The sequence below is a fragment of the Pyxicephalus adspersus genome, chromosome 11, assembly GCF_032062135.1.
Source record: "Pyxicephalus adspersus chromosome 11, UCB_Pads_2.0, whole genome shotgun sequence".
In the NCBI taxonomy this organism is placed as follows: domain Eukaryota; kingdom Metazoa; phylum Chordata; class Amphibia; order Anura; family Pyxicephalidae; genus Pyxicephalus; species Pyxicephalus adspersus.
In genome coordinates, this window is record NC_092868.1 from 2,749,325 (window position 1) to 2,768,511 (window position 19,187).

Consider the following 19,187-nt stretch of genomic DNA (forward strand, 5'->3'; position numbering starts at 1 on the left):
GTGTATGGGGGTCAGGGGTGGGGCAGGGTGTATGTCCAATGTGTGATAATAGGAGGGAAAATTTATTACAGGGCTGTCAGTCAGTGTAAATGAGAGAAGCCATGAACTTTATTTAAGGATTCCTCTATAGGCCTTTAGAGATCCCTCAGCATCCTCCTTGCCTTACCTAAAGCATTGATCTGTGATATTTCAGTAATAGGTGAATCCTCGCTGCCTATTTGCATCTTTTGGGTTGATAATTCACTCCTTTAGCTCCTCCTGGGAGGGACCTGACCCTCCTATAGAAGTCAATGAGAGATATAGGATACCGGCTTCCCCAAATGGTGAATATCAGGTTTGGGCACAAAGATTCTTTATACAGGGCCGGGGTTCCCTTTCAGATATAAGCTCCCCCAAATTGAAGTTGATGGGTGGAATGTGGCGCTGGGTGGTGGCTGATAGGTTAATGGATAGCTTTCCTCTTGTCGGGAGCGGTGAAGTGTGAATGTGCTGACTCAATGTCTTCCTACATGAGGATGAATGAGAGAAGAGGCGCAGCAAGGATTCCCCGCTGACCTAACAAATCTCCAAAGTGCTGTCTATCCATCTCCATTCTTCCGCATCCCCCTCCCCTGGCTTCTGTTCCTGAAAATTCACTCAGCAACTCCTGGATCTATTATTAGAACCTTAAAGAGAACCTGTCACATGGCTGGGCCATTCCAGCCGAGCTTATGGTGAATGCAGCAATGTGAGTCTACAAAACACCTCCCATTGCCCTGCATAGCATAAGAGGAAGGCAACTTGTAGTGCCCCCCAGATGACCGGCAACAAAGCCACCTGATAATGTCATCTGAACAGAGAAACTTATCAGCTGAAGATTTATGGTAGGATCATCATTTTGCATTTACTGTATAGAAAGGTTTCATATAAGTAAGATCATACAAGTAAGTGCAGCCCTTTTCAAATAAAATCAATTCTAGACTTTCTGCCAAGCCACAAGGGTAGAACAACTTCCGAGTATGTGATGATTAACTCTATCCTGGCCTTCTGCCTAAAATACGTCCTCATAAATTAAATTTACTGAATCCCATAGAGTCACCCCCAAAAGGGTCATATGAAATTTAATTCCTACAAACAACTTAAATGTACCCAAAAAAAAATCTTCCATCTACCACAAAAGCTTAAAAAACTTTCATCTAACCCCCAAAAGATACAAAGACCCTACATCTATCAAAAAACAAATACTCCACATCTATCCTCGAAAACCATCAAAAAACGTCCTCATCCACCCCAAAGGCCTACAAAGATTTTGTCTAACCTCCCTATGTCTTAAAAAGCTACAAAGACAATAATCATATCCCCAAAAATCTACAAAGACTTTTCTTCTGTACCCAAAGGTCAAAAAACCCTTAAAAAAATACCCTCAATGACTACTAAGGCCAAACATCAGCACCAAAAGTCTAACAAGACCCAACAAAACTACAAAATCTCTATATATATCCCAAAAGACTACAAACCTCTTTATCTATACCTGATGGCAATAAAGACCCTACATCCATCCAAAGCCTACAAAGACCATACATCTATCCAAAGCCTACAAAGACCCCACATCCATCCAATGCCTACAAACTACAAAGACCCCACATCCATCCAATGCCTACAAAGACCGTACATTCATCCAAAGCCTACAAAAACCCTACATTCATCCAAAGCCTACAAAGACCCTACATCCATCCAAAGCCTACAAAAACCTTTCATCCATCTAAAGCCTACAAAGACCCCACATCCATCCAATGCCTACAAAGACCGTACATTCATTCAAAGCCTACAAAAACCCTACATTCATCCAAAGCCTATAACAACCCTACATTCATCCAAAGCCAATAAAAACCCTACATTCATCCAAAGCCTACAAAAACCCCACATCCATCCAAAGTCTACAAAGACCCTACATCCATCCAAAGCCTACAAAGATCCTACATCCATCCAAAACCTACAAAGACCCTACATCCATCCAAAGCCCACAAATACCCTACATCCATCCAAAGCCTTCAAAAACCCTTCATCCATCCAAAGCCTACAAATACCCTACATCCATCCAAAGCCTACAAATACCCCACCATCCATCTAAGGCCTACAAAGACCCCACCATTCATCTAAAGCCTACAAAGACCCCACATCCATCCAAAGCCTACAAAGGTCATAAACCAACACTAAAAGTCTACTAAGACTCTACATCAATCCAAAAAGTCTACAAAGATCCTACATTGACCTAAAAGAATACAAAGACGTTCTGTCTTCCTAAGGTTTTATAAAAAAAAAAGTTCTCCAAAAGTTCTCCATTAACCCAACAAAATGAAGTGAAGCAAGGTCAGAGCCCCCAAATCTTAGTCAGGATCTCCGTACACCTTTGTATAATTTCTGGTCCCCTGGCTTCAATGTTAATTGTAGCTTTCTTTTTCTTAATTTCAGTTAACATATACGGAAATGGAGACCCTTTTGTCTACGGTAAGTAAAATATCCTAAAAGCCTAAATCTAGCGGAAATCCCAAACTAGTAGGAAATGGGACCACCAACATCACCTACCTAAGTGATGGTCAGTGAGATATGGGCGGAATTTTCACCCTTAAGGTTTGGGAACAATGTTTGTGGTTGCTCAAGCCTATATAATAGACCTAAAATGATGGATAGATGTGAAAGGAAGAAGAATGGAAGGCTTTTGGTCCAAAAAAATGAACTATACCTAATTGGGGCAACTAATTGCTGTGTAAGGGTGGGAAATGTCTGAGATTGTTGGCATTGGAATAACATTTCATATTTCCATACAGACTATGAAACAGTAAGGATGATGGGGCTAATCCTGGCCATTGTCATGTTTTTTCTGGGGATTATCATTGCTCTTAGTAAGTATCTTTATTCTTTACAAAATTCTTGGCAGAGAAAATTGGGTGGATGGAAATGACTGAACTATGGCTCCATCTGCTGGTTGTTATGATAATTACACCCCAAATGTATATATAGATTGAGAATTCCATTGGGATTTTCTATAGGGGATGGAAAATCCAAAATCTTATGGTTGACTCCAGACTGAAAATTGATTAATGTCTTCTAATGGGAAACCATTCTGCGATAACCATAATTACATTTTGGTTACAGTTTAATTCCCCTTTTATATAACAGGAAAACAATTTTACATGAAAATATTCAGTAATGAATGTAGGCCGAGCATGACAAATGTATTACACTGATGCGCATTAGGAAATAAGTGGCTTTTGCATTTCGATCTGTTGGCCCATTTTTTTTCCCAAAATTTAGGTCAGTTCTCAGGAATCCTTCATAGCACAGCTCAGACACAGCAGAGATAATATTATATAGCTCTGACATATACCGCAGTGTTGTACAGAGAACACTGAGCCAGTCCTATCAGTCTCTGTACAGAGGAGCTGACACTCTAATGTCCCCCCACAGTCACACACTATTATTATACATTTATATAGCTCTGACATATACCATAGTGCTGTACAGAAAACACTGAGTCAGTCCCATCAGTCTCTGTACAGAGGAGCTAACACTCTAATGTCCCCTCACAGTCACACACTATTATTATACATTTATATAGCTCTGACATATACCATGGTGCTGTACAGAGAACACGGAGTCAGACCCATCAGTCTCTGTACAGAGGAGCTGACACTCTAATGTCCCCCCACTATTATTATATTGTTTTGTAGATCTCATCCAGGTATTAGAATTGTTTGAATGTTACATATTTCTTTTTTTTCTCTCCAGGTAACAAATTTAAATGCAAACCAAGGAATGCAAAGTAAGCTCATGATATTATATTTCCTCCTCCTACAATTCCATATCAATGTTTTTCAGTTTTAAACTTTTCCATATTATCAGCCCCATCCTCTGTGTGCTACAAACCGAATTTACCCGTCGTTCTGTGGTATTATGCCCCCTCCTTTCCACCTGCGGGGGAGATTTTATAATGAAATGTTCTATTCCTCACTCATCTCTCAGACTTCCTCCCCCGGGGTGGTGCACAAATAGAAAGTTTCTTTTTGTGGGCAATTTATTATTCTTTTCAAAGATTAATCATTTTCTTTATTGCATTACGCTGCTTCTTCCTGCGATCTCCGCTCAAGCCTTTTCTTTATGCATTACCGCAGCGAGGATGATGATGGGTAAAGGGCACCAACCCCGGCGTTGCTATTGTTCTATGCCCCGGTCCTGAAATTCATTTGTGTTATGTGACTTTATTATTTCCATCTCCTAAATGTCAGGCTGTGTATATCATTATTTATTTATATTATTACTATTATACATTTATATAGCCCTGACATATACCGCAGTGCTGTGCTACAACTGCAGAGATAAAACCAATTTACAAGGAAAAAAAAAATGTCTGAAAGCTGATTGGTTGCTACGAATATTACAAAAGCTTAGATTTCATAAACCGACCCTTGTATAGCCCAATAAATGACAATAAATCCCTGGGGATTTCGAAGTCCAATGAGATTTGAAAATTATAGTCATGTGACTGAAAAATTAATTTTTATTCTCCATCATTTCCATCAGTTGTATAACACTTTTAATCTTTTGTCGCAGTGCATCCGATTCCGATGGGAGGCAGCCGCTACAGACCCAGAGTAAGTATTGACTGATACATTGATTTATTGAATCTGATTATAGCTCTCTAAGACTGGAGAAGATATACTATCATGAGAGAACCTGGGTGATCCAGCAAACCTGGAATGAATTTTATCCAGGACGTGGGATTGTTTATTCTAAATTACCAATACAATACAGTCCAATGTGCTGCACTGCTGATGATTGGCTGGGCAAAGGCGAATATATTGGACCATTTAGTAGTTCATTTGGGTAAACGCAGTTCATAGAACAGCACCCCCTGGTGGACAAAAACACAGGTGGGTTCCCAGAGCGTATATGTAAAGGGTTGGTCTACACCAGGAAAGTGCAGGTTGTGCCACTGCACAAGGGCCCTGGACCCTTTTTTAGCCAACCACGGGCCCAAACAGTCACATTTTAATAGTGGTGGAGATGCCCAAGTCAGTTCTGCACAGGGGCCCATTGTTGACTGTGTCAACCACAAAGGACATGTGACTGCGCACATACATGTGCCCATGTGAACACGTGATGTCATGTTGTACGTCCTAATAATTAGTTGCCACTCTACAGTCAGTGCAACCAATGACACGTCCCGGTGTTATTCACAACTGGCACTGTAGAGGGAGCTCTTGGGAATTCCTAGGAAATTTTGTGAATTTGCACAATTGAATTCTCATTGGATTTTGAGTGGTAAATGTTGGCGTAAGTGGAAGTGATGTGAGACCCCAATGTACTTTCGAAATCCTCATCACCAAGGAACAAAGCCAGTTCCCTCTTTATTGGTCTTAATGATTAAAGTGGCCATCTTATCTGCTCATCCACAATGGCACCACATTGACCTCCTTTCTCTTTCTTGCAGCTCCCGGTGGCAGTGTATAGTCCCCCAGTCCTGCCTTTCCTCCTTTCTGCCGTTGGATCCAGTCTCTGCACCGCCCCCGAGGGGAAAGATGGAAGAGTCTGCTCCTACCACATCCATGTCCCAGATAGCGTGTTCAATGCATGCGTGAATCCCTCTGTTGCGTGACGCCCCTTTCCCCCATCCCCCAGCACACAGAGCTTCCATTATACCTACAAGAGGACTGATTTTGACACGCCGCCCCCCCTACCTCCCAAAAAACAAAGATAAAATAAAAACTGCAAGACCTCATACAGGCAGATGGGGGCGCTAGAGTCCCATGCTGATAAACCTGCACAGCACAGTGAAATAATAGGTGCCTGAGGGGCAATCAGACCTCTGGCTTAGTATCTGCACACACGTCTGCACACTACCTCCTTTTCCCTGAATTATAGAGGGCAGAGCAAAATCTGAACAATCTACAACCAATAAAATATCACCGACGCTGCCACTGACATCACAGCAAAATGTACTGCGCTGAAATGCAAGTTAACCACCTTTTCTGTTAACATTGTATCTGGAAACTGCTGCAAGTGCACCCTTGATCAGCTTCCATAATATTTTTTTTTTAATTAGTTGGGTTTGGCTGTATCAACCAATCAGCACATGACTAAGAAACGGGAAGGCGTGGCTAGAAGTAGCAAACAGAGGCAATTGTTAAGGAACTTTCAGCAGTTTTCAGAGGCAGCTTATCTGGAAGTTTAAAGGGCCATGGCAGCCAAAGCTAGTTTAAAGTTGGATGTCAATGGGGGGAAACTCTACCAACTTTTGGGGTCTTTTTGGAAATCCAGAGGCAAAATCCCAGGGGCTTAGCTTTGGCAGGAAGAGCAACTACCAGATAAAATCAGCCAATGGGAGGTTTAGTCTGAGGCCAATTATTTTTGCAGGTGGTGCCAATAACAACGCATAGGAATATAAAGGGAAAGCTAAAAAATACCAAATCCCTACAGGTGTGAAATCTGCCTAGCAACAATTGATTGATGGCCACTGGACCCGCCCACCCCCATTCCTCAGCTCCGCCCGAAGGTCTCTCTCGTCAAATGAGTATAATGATGGGTGGACCCAGGAACATGCCCCGCCCCTTTATTTATTTGTATATAGCATGTGACATAATATATAATAATATATTGCTGGAAGAAAAGATATCTATATATAAAGATATACGCGCATGGTGATATATGCAAAATGTTTTATGGTTTTCTCTATTTATTTTTCTTTCTTTCTTTTCGCTCTCCCTCCCCGAGACGCCAATAAAAGGATATTTCTATATTTATGGGTGCTGTGTGGTTTATTTTCTGGGGTGCCATTGGGGTGATGGGTGGAAGAAAGAATGGTTTATGTTTGCTGCGGCCAATCGGACTGAATGGCTGGTATTGGTAGCCGCTGCCAGTATCACCTACCCACTGATCCAACCAACCTGGAAGGCTAAGGCAGGTATCTGGAGGGTTTGTGTTGGGGGTTAGGTTATGTGCACTAGGTGGTGGGGATTGGGGTAACATTAGGTAAAAGGACAGAACCTGGGTAGGTTGGGGGTAAGGTTAGGCACTAGGTGCAGGGGGAGGGGTTAGGGATAGGCAACAAGGAGGGTTTAAGGCAGGGTAACTCTGCTAAAGATTGGGTACTAGGTGGGGGTAGGACCTGGGTAAGGTCCTAGGTGGGGGTAGGTTTTGGTTAGGCACTAAATGTGGGATTTAGGTTATGCCCTAGGGGAGGGGAGGTTTGGGATAGGCACTAGGTTGGGAGTGGGTACAGGTTAGACCCTGGAGGGGGGTGTTTTTAGGTTATGCCCTAGATTGGGGGTATGTTTAGGTTAAGCACTAAGTGAGGGTAGGTTTAGAATAGGCACTTAGTAAGGGGTGGGGGTTGAAGTTTGGCACTCGGTGGGGATAAGTTTAGGTTAGGCCCTGGGGGGGTGGGTGTTTTTAGGTCAGGCCCTAGTTTGGAGGTAGGTTTTGCCCTAGGTTGGGGGTAGGTTTTGGTTAGGCCCTGGATTGGAGGTAGGTTTTGGTTAGGCCCTAGGTTGGGGGTAGGTTTTGGTTAGCCCCCAGGCTGGGAGTAGGTTTTGCCCTAGGTGGGGGTAGGTTTTGGTAAGGCCCTAGGCTGGGGGTAGGTTTTGTCCTAGGTGGGGGTGGGTTTTGGTAAGGCCCTAGGTTGGAGGTAGGTTTTGCCCTAGGTTGGGTTGGGGGGGGGGAGTTTAGATCGGGCCCTAGTTGGGGGTAGGTTAGGCACCTAAGAGAGTGGGTAAAGTAAGACATGAAGCAGGGGTAAAGTTAGGAGGAGCTTAGGGTAGGGTAGCTGTGCGTTAAGCATGGGGGGGGGGGGCAGGGAGGTTAAACCCTTGAAAAAACTTGCGATCCCTTAGATTCTTTATTGCAGAATGGACAGATATGAATATAACATGTTGAGCTGGATGAGAATATAAATAATATAATAATCGGTGGCATGCCGCATACAGGCACAGAAAAGGAGCTCAGTGATAGAATGAAAACCTTGCAGGTTCGGGAGAAGATTCATCCTTCAGGTTCACAAAAAGGAATAATAATAAAAAACAGAAGCCCCGGAGGAGAATTCAGAACAAAAAGAAAATAGAATGATGCTGAATGGGAGTAGCAGGGTGATTGTGGAAATGTCAGGACCCTCCGGGGAGTCACCACTCTGCGTCCCCCCCAGGCTTCTCCATACGAGTGGGCCCGTGCTGCTCTCTCTTTATTTCTCGCTGTGATGAGGAAGGTAAATTATTAAGCAGAATCAGGCTAATCAAATATTAAACAGGATTTTGTCTGTGCATTACCTGCCAGAAAAAGAGAAACCCAAACAGGGGCCCTGCCAGGGATATTAACCCCGTAAGCTCCAAGAGGGGAATTCTACAGGTCCATGAAGGTCTAAACAAGGATATCCTGCCAGGTTATTACCCTGCTGGGTCCAGATTGTGGGGGCCCTGCCAGCTCTAAAAACCCCCAGGCTCCAGACTGGGAAAACCTGCAGGGCCAGTTAACCCTGCGAGGTCCAGATAGGGCATCCTCCCGCGTCTTTTAACCCTACAAAGTCCAGATGGGAGAACGTTGTCACATCTTCTGAAAATCCAGGTTCATTTAGGGGGACCCTTCCAAGTCTATTAACCCTACAAAGCCCAGTACATGGAGACCATGGCAGGTCAGGTAACCCTTTGGGAACAATGGCAGGCGTATTAACCCTATAAGACCCAAACTGGAGGACAATGTCTCTTCTATTGACGCTCTAGGGTCAGATTGGGGACCCTTCCAGGTCTTTTAACCCTGCGAAGTTCAGAATGTGCAGATTATATCAGGTGTGTTAACCATTTAAGGCTCAGACTAAAGGAACCCGCCAGGTTTATAAACCCTATACGGTAAAGACTGGAGAACAATGTCACAACTATTGAGCCTCCAGGGTCAGACTGGAAACCCTTCCAGGTCTGTTAACCCTTCCAGGTCTGCAAAAAATGTGTAGACCATGGAAGGTCTGTTAACCTTTTGGAGCCCAGACTGGGAGGGCCATGGCAAGTTTATTAACCCTACAAGTTCCAGACTGGAAAACAATGCCACATATATTGACAATCAAGGTTAAGCCAAAGAGCCACCTTCAGGTCTATTAACCCTGCAAAGTCCAGAATGGGCAGCCCATTTCAGGTCTGTTAACCCTATGGAGCCCACACTGGGTGTGCATTGTCAGATTTGTTAACCCAGAGAACAATGTCACATCTATTGACCCTCAAGATTTAGATTGGGAACCCTTTCGGGTGTATTAACCCTTCCAAGTCCAGAACATGGATACTATATCAGGTTTGCTAACCCTGTGAAGTGCAGATAAGGAAGGGACCTGGCCAGGTTTTTAACCCTGTGAGGAGCAGAGGGAGGGAGAATTGGGCAGGTCTATTAACCCTGTAAGGTGCTGAAAGGAGCTCCTGGAATTTGTAGGCAGGAAGGGACTGTACCAGGTTTATTAACCCTGCGAGGTTCAGATAGGAGGAATTTTTTAGGTACAGACAGGGGGCAATCCCAGCAGGTTTATTAACCCCGTGAGGTGCAGTTAGGGGCCCTGTCAAACCTGTTAACACTATAATGTCCAGACAGTGTACTGCCAGGTCTTTTAACCCTCAAAAAGCTATTTTTGTGTTTTTCAGCCAGAGTCAGTACAGAAAAAAAAATTATTTTCATTGAATTGCTTCTTTGTTGCAGTGCAGCCATCTGGAAACATTCAATTTACCTGTAATTGCACAATGAGCACAGTGGAAGGTAAAATGCCAGTAACCCCCCCACGTTTTCTAAACCACATTTTTTTTTTAAATGTGTTCTTGATTGAGGATTTTCTCCCCTATCAGGTTTTTAAATTGTTATCTGTGTCCCCGCTAGGATTTCCCCCTACTGCCTTGTGTGTAGTCATATGAACAGGAAGTGAGAATGAATTTTCACAATGGGCGGGATTAATGCTAAAAGAGGAATTAACACCCCCCCCCCCCCCCCCCCCCCCCAGAATTGGATGAAGTCCAACTGTACCAAAAACGGAAAAACGAACACACAACAATGACGCCTTGAAGCGGTTTCTGAGCACATGAGCTTTTCTGTGCAGTATATAACTCAGATATTTCCAGCTGTAATTTCAACCACTTTGAATCAAAATGGAATCAAAATTCTCAGGTACCAAATGCGGTAGCTTTGACCTTTCACCAATTTTGTTGCCTGTCTCTGGACTCAAACTGGTCAATATCATCTTATAGATCAGGTCTTCAGAACCAGACAGGTCTTTAGGGGATCAGGAGGACCTCGGACCACCTGCAGGTCACCCCATTACCGGTTCTTCGCAGGGAATCTAGTGGGATCATGAAGGAACCTTCCTCCCGCAGGTGATCTGTCTATGGATGCACCCCAAGGTCTGAGGTGGGATCAGGACCTCCTTTCACCCTCCCTCTGGTGATTCTTCTACTGATGTACCCCAAGGTCTATAGCTAGGTGACATTCTCCTTCCTCCTGCAGGTAATCTCTTCCCTCCCTCTAGGGAAATCATGAAGGAACTCCTTTCTCCTGCAGGTGATCGCTCTACAGATCCACACCAAGGTATATATTGACATCTGGACCTCCTTCCTCCGACTTATGATACTAGTGATGCATACCAAGGTCTAAAGTGGGATCAGGACATCATTGTTCTTGTAGCGGATCCCTCTATTGATACACCTTAAGATCTATGGTGGGATCTATAGATGATCTTTTTACTGATACATACCTAGGTCTATGCTGGGATCAGATCCTCCTTCCTCAAACAGGTAATCTCCATTACTTCTAAACATCTATATTAGGATCAAGATCTCCCTCTTCCCGTGAGTGATCCTTCTATCAATCATCAGGTCCTCCGTCTTCCGGCTGATGATACTTCTACAAATGCAAACCAAGGTCTAAACTAGGATCAGGACCTCCTTCTTTCCATAGGTAATCTTCCCACTGATGAACCCCAAAGTCTATGGTGGAATCAGGATCCTCCTTCTCTTCCTAGTGATCCCTCTATTGATACATCTAAAGATCTATAGTGGGACCTGTAGGTGGTCTTTTACCTGATGCATACCAAAGTCTATGGTGGGATCAGGACCTCCTACTCTATCTCTGGTGATTCCTCTATTCATGCACCCCAATGTTTATAGTTGGATGATGTTCTCTTTTCTGCTGCAGGTAATCTCTCTACTACTTCACCCCAAGGTCTAAAATGGGATCAGAACCTCCTTCTTCCTGTTGGTGATCTCCCTGGTAATGCACCCCATGGTCTATAGTTTGATCAGGACTTCCTCCTTCCTGTAAGTGACCTTTCTACTGATGCATTCCAATGTTTATAGTAGGATCAGATCCTCAGTCCTCGTACAGGTGATCTTTCTACTACTGCACCCTAAGGTCTAAAGTAAGATCAGGAACTCCTTTCTCCTGCAGGTGATCCCTCTACTCATCCAAAGGTCTATAATGGCATCAGGCCCTCCATCCTTCTACTGGTGATACTTCTATTGATTCATACCAAGGTCTAAAGTAGGATCAGGACCTCTCTCTTCATGTAGGTGATCTTTCTATTGATGCCTCCCAATGTTTATAGTCAGATTAGATCCTCGGACCTCAAGGTCTATAGTAAGATCACCATCTCCTTTCTTCTGCAGGTGATCCCTCTACTCATCCACAGGTCTATAATTGGCATCAGGTCCTCTTTTCTTCTGCTGGTGATACTTCTATTGATGCAAACGAAGGTCTAAAGTGGGATCAGATCCTCCTTCCTCATACCGGTGATCTTTCTTCCACTGCACCCCAGGGTCTATAATAAGATCAGGACTTCCTCCTTCCAATAGGTGACCTTTCTACTGATACAACCCAGGATTTATAATAAGACCAGCCCTCCTTCCTCCTACAGGTGATCCTTCAACTTATGCATCCAAAGGTCTGAAATTACACCTGGACTTCCTCGCCTTCCTGTAGGTGATCCCCTTACTCCCCCCCTTCTCCAGACTGGGGACCTTCTTCCTCCTGATCCCTTTACAGATGTTCTCCACAATTTCCCTCGTGCTCCCCGCCGCCTGGCCACACTCATTTTGCAATCTTCTGAGAAGTTGCCTGGAGTCATCCAACCACCGCAGCTCACGAGCTAAATATTTCCCATTTTATAAAAAGCTCTTTTGTTTTTATTTTTGCCCCACCAGGCAAAGTCTGACAATGCGGTCGCAGAAGCCATGCGTGGTAGGAGAATTCCTCTCCTTCTCAGTTTGTTTGTCCTGATAAACAGCCAGAGGTTTGCCATCACCTCCCTAGCATGGGACTTAGAATAGGCATTAGTCATTAAAAGGGATGTGGTACAGGGGAGGAAATTACACAGAGCGGTACTTCCTCTCTAAGCACTCTCAGACATTCACGTGTTGACTCTCCGATCGCCTGCTCTCCCCCAGCAGATCCCCATCCAGCACGGATCACCCCACTAAATCAGCTCCCACTTCTTGGAATCTCTGCACAACATGACTTCCCTCCAGCTGACTCTGTGTGTGGTTAAGGTAAGCCAGACCGACGCGTCCAGGCTGCAGCGTGTACTCCAGAGACGCCCAGTGGGGGCCCAGGTACCAGGGCACATTTTCCCTTTTCTAATTATTTTAAAAAGGCTTTTTTTGTGTCTCCCCCGGGGTTTAACTTTAAAGGAGACATAAAGTGATGGGATATCCAAACTTTTAAAATCACTAGAACAAGGCGAGGTGAACCCTCCTAGACCCTGACGAGGTTCAATTTGTTCCTCTGTAAAGATTGTCTGTGGGCCTATTGTTCAGGTACAGAGCAGGCAGCTTTCTCATTGGCTGGTGGTTATCAGGTGCAGGCATACCACCAGCCAATAGGAACGCTGCCCCCTGTGTACTTTACCAACAGGCCCATGTATATATCAGCTGTAAACCTGTTGTTAATACACAGAGCAAGCATCTAATTACATTCCGGCATGAAACAGGGAAGCCACGATGGGGGAAAAAAAATACATTTTTAACCCTTTCCAGGTCCTGGAGTTGGTTGGAGACACAGAAGGGATTCATAGCAGCTTCAAGTGTAGCAAAGGATCATCTAAATCCGAATCCCACGATTGTAGCCGACATTATCAGCAGCCATATGTTTCATTTTTTTCTATGCTTGAGGATTATTCACTAATCATTTCATAGCAGGAATGAAAAGTGGGGGTATAGAGGACTCTCCTGGTAGGGGGTCCCAACCCTCCGCTACCTTAAAAAGTTCTGTCCAATCACACCTCTGTCTGCATTCTTCCTATGAATTATTTTATTATATGTTTAAACAATTTCTTTCTTTGTTCCTGTGGACACGCCCACGATTGTGTTATACCGGCGGCTGTGCACAATGCAACTCGCAGCCTGTCAGGCACCATGTAAAAGGGGAACATTGCTGAGAAATGTCACTTCAGGGCCCGCCCTGCCTTTCATCCTGACAGATCGGCTACAGATGTTAAGCCCTATACAGACATCAGATGCTGGAAATGATCTTTCCTGATGAATGAACAAGTTCTGTGCACACAACACCATTCTATGTGTGGGGAGAGGTGGGGGATGAGCAGCACCCCACTGTTCTCGCCTCCATAGGAAGTACAATGGTCATTCAGCATTCTACCAGGACGAATTGATAAGCCCCTGGCCCTCGGAGTGATTTAGTTTGATCTGACATGGAGGAAATACCGTACTGGGCACATTGCAGAATTTTCTGTTGCTGATTAAATTAGATTTATTATAAAAGTTGTTGAAATATTGGTCAACTGCAGCATGTTTTTTCTTTTTCACAGATTCTGCTGTTTGTCCTACCCGTGACATCAGGTAAGCAATTAGCTGGCAATAGGCTGAGATGTATGTGCTGCCCCAGGTGTGCTTATAACAAGCTCTGCCTCCTGTGTCATGTGATTATTTAAAGTAAAAAATAAATGGAGTGCATTCAAGTTTACAAAGGACGACATGTTACTTCATGTTTCTTAAGCTATATGAAATCTTTGGACCAGCACCTATTTTACCTACCCTACCATTGAAGCTTCATCCACAGTCTGATTCCTATTGTGTACAGCAGGGGGTGCAATCAAGTTGGGTTGGAATGACCAGTCAATTTGTTAGATGGGATAGATGGATTGGATAGTTTGGTTAGGTTGGATGGTTGGGCTTGATGGTTGTGTTGGATTGGATGGTTGTGTTGGATAGTTGTGTTGGATGGTTGGATTGGATGGTTGTGTTGGATGGTTGGGCTTAATGGTTGTGTTGGATTGGATGGTTGTGTTCGATGGTTGTGTTGGATTGGATGGTTGTGTTGGATAGTTGTGTTGGATGGTTGGGTTGGATGGTTGGGCTTGATGGTTGTGTTGGATTGGATGGTTGTGTTCAATGGTTGGGTTCGATGGTTGGGCTGGATGATGCCATCATCCCAAGGATTTAACGTTCTTTACGTTTTTTTCCTCTTCTTAGTGATGTTGTTAGGTTGAAATGTTCTTAGGGTTTTCATTATGTTAATAAAGTTAGATCTTCAGAGAACATCTTCAAGAAGAAGTAATCTTTTGGACCAAAATTTTTGCATACGTCACAGAAATATCCACCACAAGATTGAACCTAAAAATCACCCCCTAGTGGTGAGTTTGGGAACAGTTCTTCAGTCTGGTTTGATCCTGAACATCACCCCTAGTGGTGAGTTTGGAAACAGTTCTTCAGTCTGGTTTGAATCTGAACATCACCCCTAGTGGTGAGTTTGGGAATAGTTCTTCAGTCTGGATTGAGCATAAGACCATAAGAGAGTCCCAACTGCCAGAAAAGACATTTCTGTGGTGAAAGTTTGTGATGATTGATTGAAAAATTATCCCATGAGGTTCTCAGTAGCTTTTCGCCCTCTTCTTCTACATACATCAACCTACTGTTTAGTGATGGTCCCTACAGTTCAGTGAATGTTCTCTCTTCCTCTCCTTGCAGGTTCAGCCACTACGTCCCCTTTTGCTACCACTGGTCCAGGTGAGGACACAAGCCAAAAAACGTCCCTTTTAGGTTCTAAACGGAATGCGGAAAAGTTTGACACTTTATTCCTGCTAAGGATATCGACCCCATCATTGTCCTGCTCACCTATCATTGGAAAAGAAATTTAGAAAAAATCCAACATTTTAGATTTGTCATCAGAACAAGGGGTGAGGGGAAACTTTCTGAATTTTGCCCTTTCCCCACCAGGTCTCACAGTATTTCTCTGGAATATTAGGATGAATACAAGTCAATGTTATTATGTATTTCTTACATTTTATTCTTCTTTTTGCAGCATCTCCTGAATCCTCGGCCTCACCCACTAACGTTGAACTTGGTAAGACCACATGGAGTAATAAAAAGAAGAAAGTGCAAAAAAAAGCCTTAGATGGGGGTCTGTAGGGGGTGTTCAGTTACCAACCCTGAAAAGATTGGGACAATTCGGGATTGTCAGAGCTCCTTATTGGTTTGTCAGAGTCTCTATCATAGAAGCGCTACACCTGTGTGAGAAGCCTCCGATTGAAGCTGACACTTTTCAGATAATTGTATCATTGATGCAACTTTTTGATAACGCTAATATCTCTGTTTGATTTTTAGAAGAAAAAGATGACCTGCCTATAGAAGAGCAGCTGGATAACGGTGAGTCGCTGAGACATTTTAAAGTCCAGAACAACCAATAGAATTCCTTTACATTAAAGTCCATGGGAGCTGCCCCTAAACAGGGTGCAAAAAATTGTAGGGTGAGGGAAAGGGGTTGACAGGGGGACCTCTGGTCCTGAAAGGAATGGGGACCTAGGCTAGGGATCCAGCACATGTGCGACGCTCCATTGGTTCTAGTTGGATCCAGCTTTGGACCCCATAGATATTAAAGGACATCAATTGCTGATTCAGCCCATTTTCTTTTATAGATGATCAGAATACAACTGCGCTGTACGAAGAGTTACTGAATGCAACGGATGCGACAACCGGTAAGGATTGGACAAAAATGTCTTATGTGTCCTATAGGAGAGATTGGAACGTTATCTGCAGCCTGGAATTCTTTGGGTATGTAGTGTCTCCACCTGGTGGTCATATGCAACACTGCAGATTATAAGCACCAATGCATTATCATCATGTATTTATTTAGCACCAACGTATTATGTAGTGTTGTACAAAGTCCACCTGGGAGCACAAAATAATTGAATATTTGCAGAGAACATTGCAGCTCATGGCCATCACAGGTACCCACTTTTAGATACTGTTAGCCCTGTCGGTGCATTTTGTGGGCATGCCTATTACTACTATTATACTCTACTTTTGATGCTGTTATCTCCCCCTTCTAATACAAATCATGGCTCCATTGGTATCAGTGACACTGCTCCCTCTTGGTTTGCTTCCTATCTGTCTGACCGCTCCTTTCATGTTTCTTTCAATGGTAATTCCCCCTCCCCCACTCTCCTATTGTTGGAGTTCCCCAAGGGTCAGTCCTTGGACCGGTTCTCTTTTCTCTGTACACCTCCTCTCTGGGTAGTCTCATATCCTCCTTTGGTTTACATCCGTATGCTGATGACACTCAAATCTATCTGTCCACTCCTGACCTGTCTCCCTCAGTCCTGGATAAGGTCTCATGCTGCCTGTCAGCCATCTCATCATGGATGTCTGACCCATTCCTGAAACTCAACCTGGATAAAACAGAACTCATCATCATCCCCCCTCAAATTCCAAATCCCCCCCTGACATATATCTAACTGTTATAACACTGTTATTCGGCCCTCCCCTCAGGCACGTTGTCTTGGTGCCACCTTTGACTCGGCCCTCTCATTTACCCCCCATATTCAGAACATTTCCAGGTCCTGTCACTTTCACCTACGCAACATCTCCAAAATCCGCCCCTACCTGTCCCCTGAGACCACCAAACTCCTTGTACACGCTCTTATCATCTCCCGTCTGGACTACTGTAACCTCCTCCTCTCTGGTATTCCACTAACCCGACTCTCTCCTCTACAATCTATTATGAATGCCGCAGCCAGACTCATCCATCCTTCGCTCCGCTCCTCTTCCGCTACATCTCTTTGTAGTTCTCTCCATTGGCTTCCTTTTCACCTTAGAATCAAATTTAAGCTCCTGTGCTTTGCCTTCAAATCCCTACACAGTTATTGTCCCACTTACATCTCTGACATGGTTAAAATATACTCCCCCTGCCGCTCTCTCCGCTCCTCCAATGACATACTACTGACTTCCTCACTCATAACCTCATCACACGCACGGATACAAGACTTTTCTAGAGCTGCCCCAACTCTCTGGAATGGTCTTCCTCGTCCTATTCGGCTTGCTCCTACTTTCTGCTCATTTAAAAGAGCGCTCAAAACCCATTTTTTCAAACTTGCCTACCCGTCTTCTTCTGTCTTTTGAAACCATCACTACTTCCCACCACTACATATCTCACATCCTTTGTGTGTGAAATTCCCCCACCTACTAGATTGTAAGCTCTTCGGGGCAGGGTCCTCTCCTCCTGTATCACTGTCTGTATTAGTCTGTCATTTGCAATCCCTATTTATTGTACAGCGCTGCGTAATATGTTGGCGCTATATAAATCCTGTTTAATAATAATAATTATAACATGATTATGGCAGCAACGCCCCCCTTTCCTTTACCAAATACAACAAGATGATGCTAAGCACAGGATAAAAGTCCCATGACAGGAAATATGTGTCTGGTTATATTTGGCGGCTGCATTAGTTTTCTTTTTGGACCAATAACATTTTTCAGCAAGTGCAGAGGAATTCCTGTTGTTCTTTCTGCACCCTAAATATTACAATGAGTGAATGTGGGTCACCCCCAATGAGTGGGTCACCAAGGGGAATTAAAGAAAACTAATGCAGCCACCTTATGGAAGGGTCGGTAAACTGCAATATGTGACATTTTTGGGATTACAATCTATTAATATTTGCACAGTAGCCAAGCGTTTGTACACAGCGGAGGATGGGCGAGTCGGCTTGATTACTGGGTCACAATAGATCCATTGTACGGGGTGACACAATCCTCCTCTGTTGTGGCAAAACAATGGAAATATTTCTATACACAGCACACAGAGTATGTACGAGTCACACCGGGGGCCCGCACTGGGGACAACAGGAACCCCAAATACCAATATCCATTTCATAACCATCATAGACCCAAGTACTGGACTGGAAAGCCAAAAAGGAATCATTTCATACCGGGGGCCTCCATTGACCCAGTGGTCCTTCTAGGCGTTAACACATTTCCATTATATTTTATTTAGGACAACTGCAATCAAATAATAAAAAAATAAAAATTCCCAAAATAGTCATTTACCAAGATTCTGAAAATGTCAGATCCTTCCATGATGGTTTATGGTATGTTCCTCCCACTTGGTACGATGTTCCTGCCTATTAGGATGCACAAGTCCCCACCCACGAGGAATACAGCAGTAGGACACACCCACTAGGAACACAGCAGTAGGACACACCCACTAGGAACACTGCAATAGTTCCCACCCACCAGGAGGCTCCTCCTTTTATTGCTTTATTTTCCCTAATATAAAACACAAAACCTCCAGGGGGCGCTGTAATGGCCTATTCAGGTAGGTTAGTTGGGATTTAGCAGCCTAGCTCTCACCACCAAGGGGCACAAGAAGAATAAAAAACAAATGTGTAGTTTCACTCTCCAAATTTACTAAATAACAGAAATTAATATTTTTGTAAAATCTCTTTATTTTGCACACCCAGCACATTACAAGATTTGGTTAGTGAGGAGAATAGAGAGCTGCAGCAAGGAGGGAAATGACACTTTTTATGACCACTCTGCTCCCTTTATAGTTAAATATTATCAATGCACACAAATCCATTCATCAAACCCAAAAATTAAACCTTGACTCCCAAAGAGCCAACCTGGACCTCTTAACCCTTACCTGGATCAGGGGGTCTTTGCAGCGTCCTCATTCCTCTTATCTGCTTCCCCATTGGCTAAAAGAAATTCTGCTGAGCTGAGCAACTTTCTGAAGTCCTAAGGTGTCCATCCTGACAAAGAAAAACTTGTAAGTTCCTTTGGTTTAGACTGATGGGACTGATTCCGTGTTCTCTGTACAGCACTGTGGTATATGTCAGAGCTATATAAATGTATAATAATAGTATGTGACTGTGGGGAACATTAGAGTGTCAGCTCCTCTGTACAGAGACTGAT

General features: G+C 43.8%; 1 protein-coding gene across 1 annotated transcript; it reads left to right on the forward strand.

Moving 5' to 3' along the window:
* Positions 1 to 2,451: 2,451 nt before the first annotated feature.
* LOC140340937 (sodium/potassium-transporting ATPase subunit gamma-like) lies at positions 2,452 to 6,775 on the forward strand (the record flags this gene model as incomplete). The annotated part of the gene is given in 5 exon segments (XM_072426402.1): positions 2,452 to 2,487; positions 2,808 to 2,882; positions 3,769 to 3,802; positions 4,591 to 4,631; positions 5,471 to 6,775. Coding segments are annotated over 5 exon segments (206 nt in total), but the record flags the coding sequence as incomplete, so codon positions are not given.
* Positions 6,776 to 19,187: the final 12,412 nt, after the last annotated feature.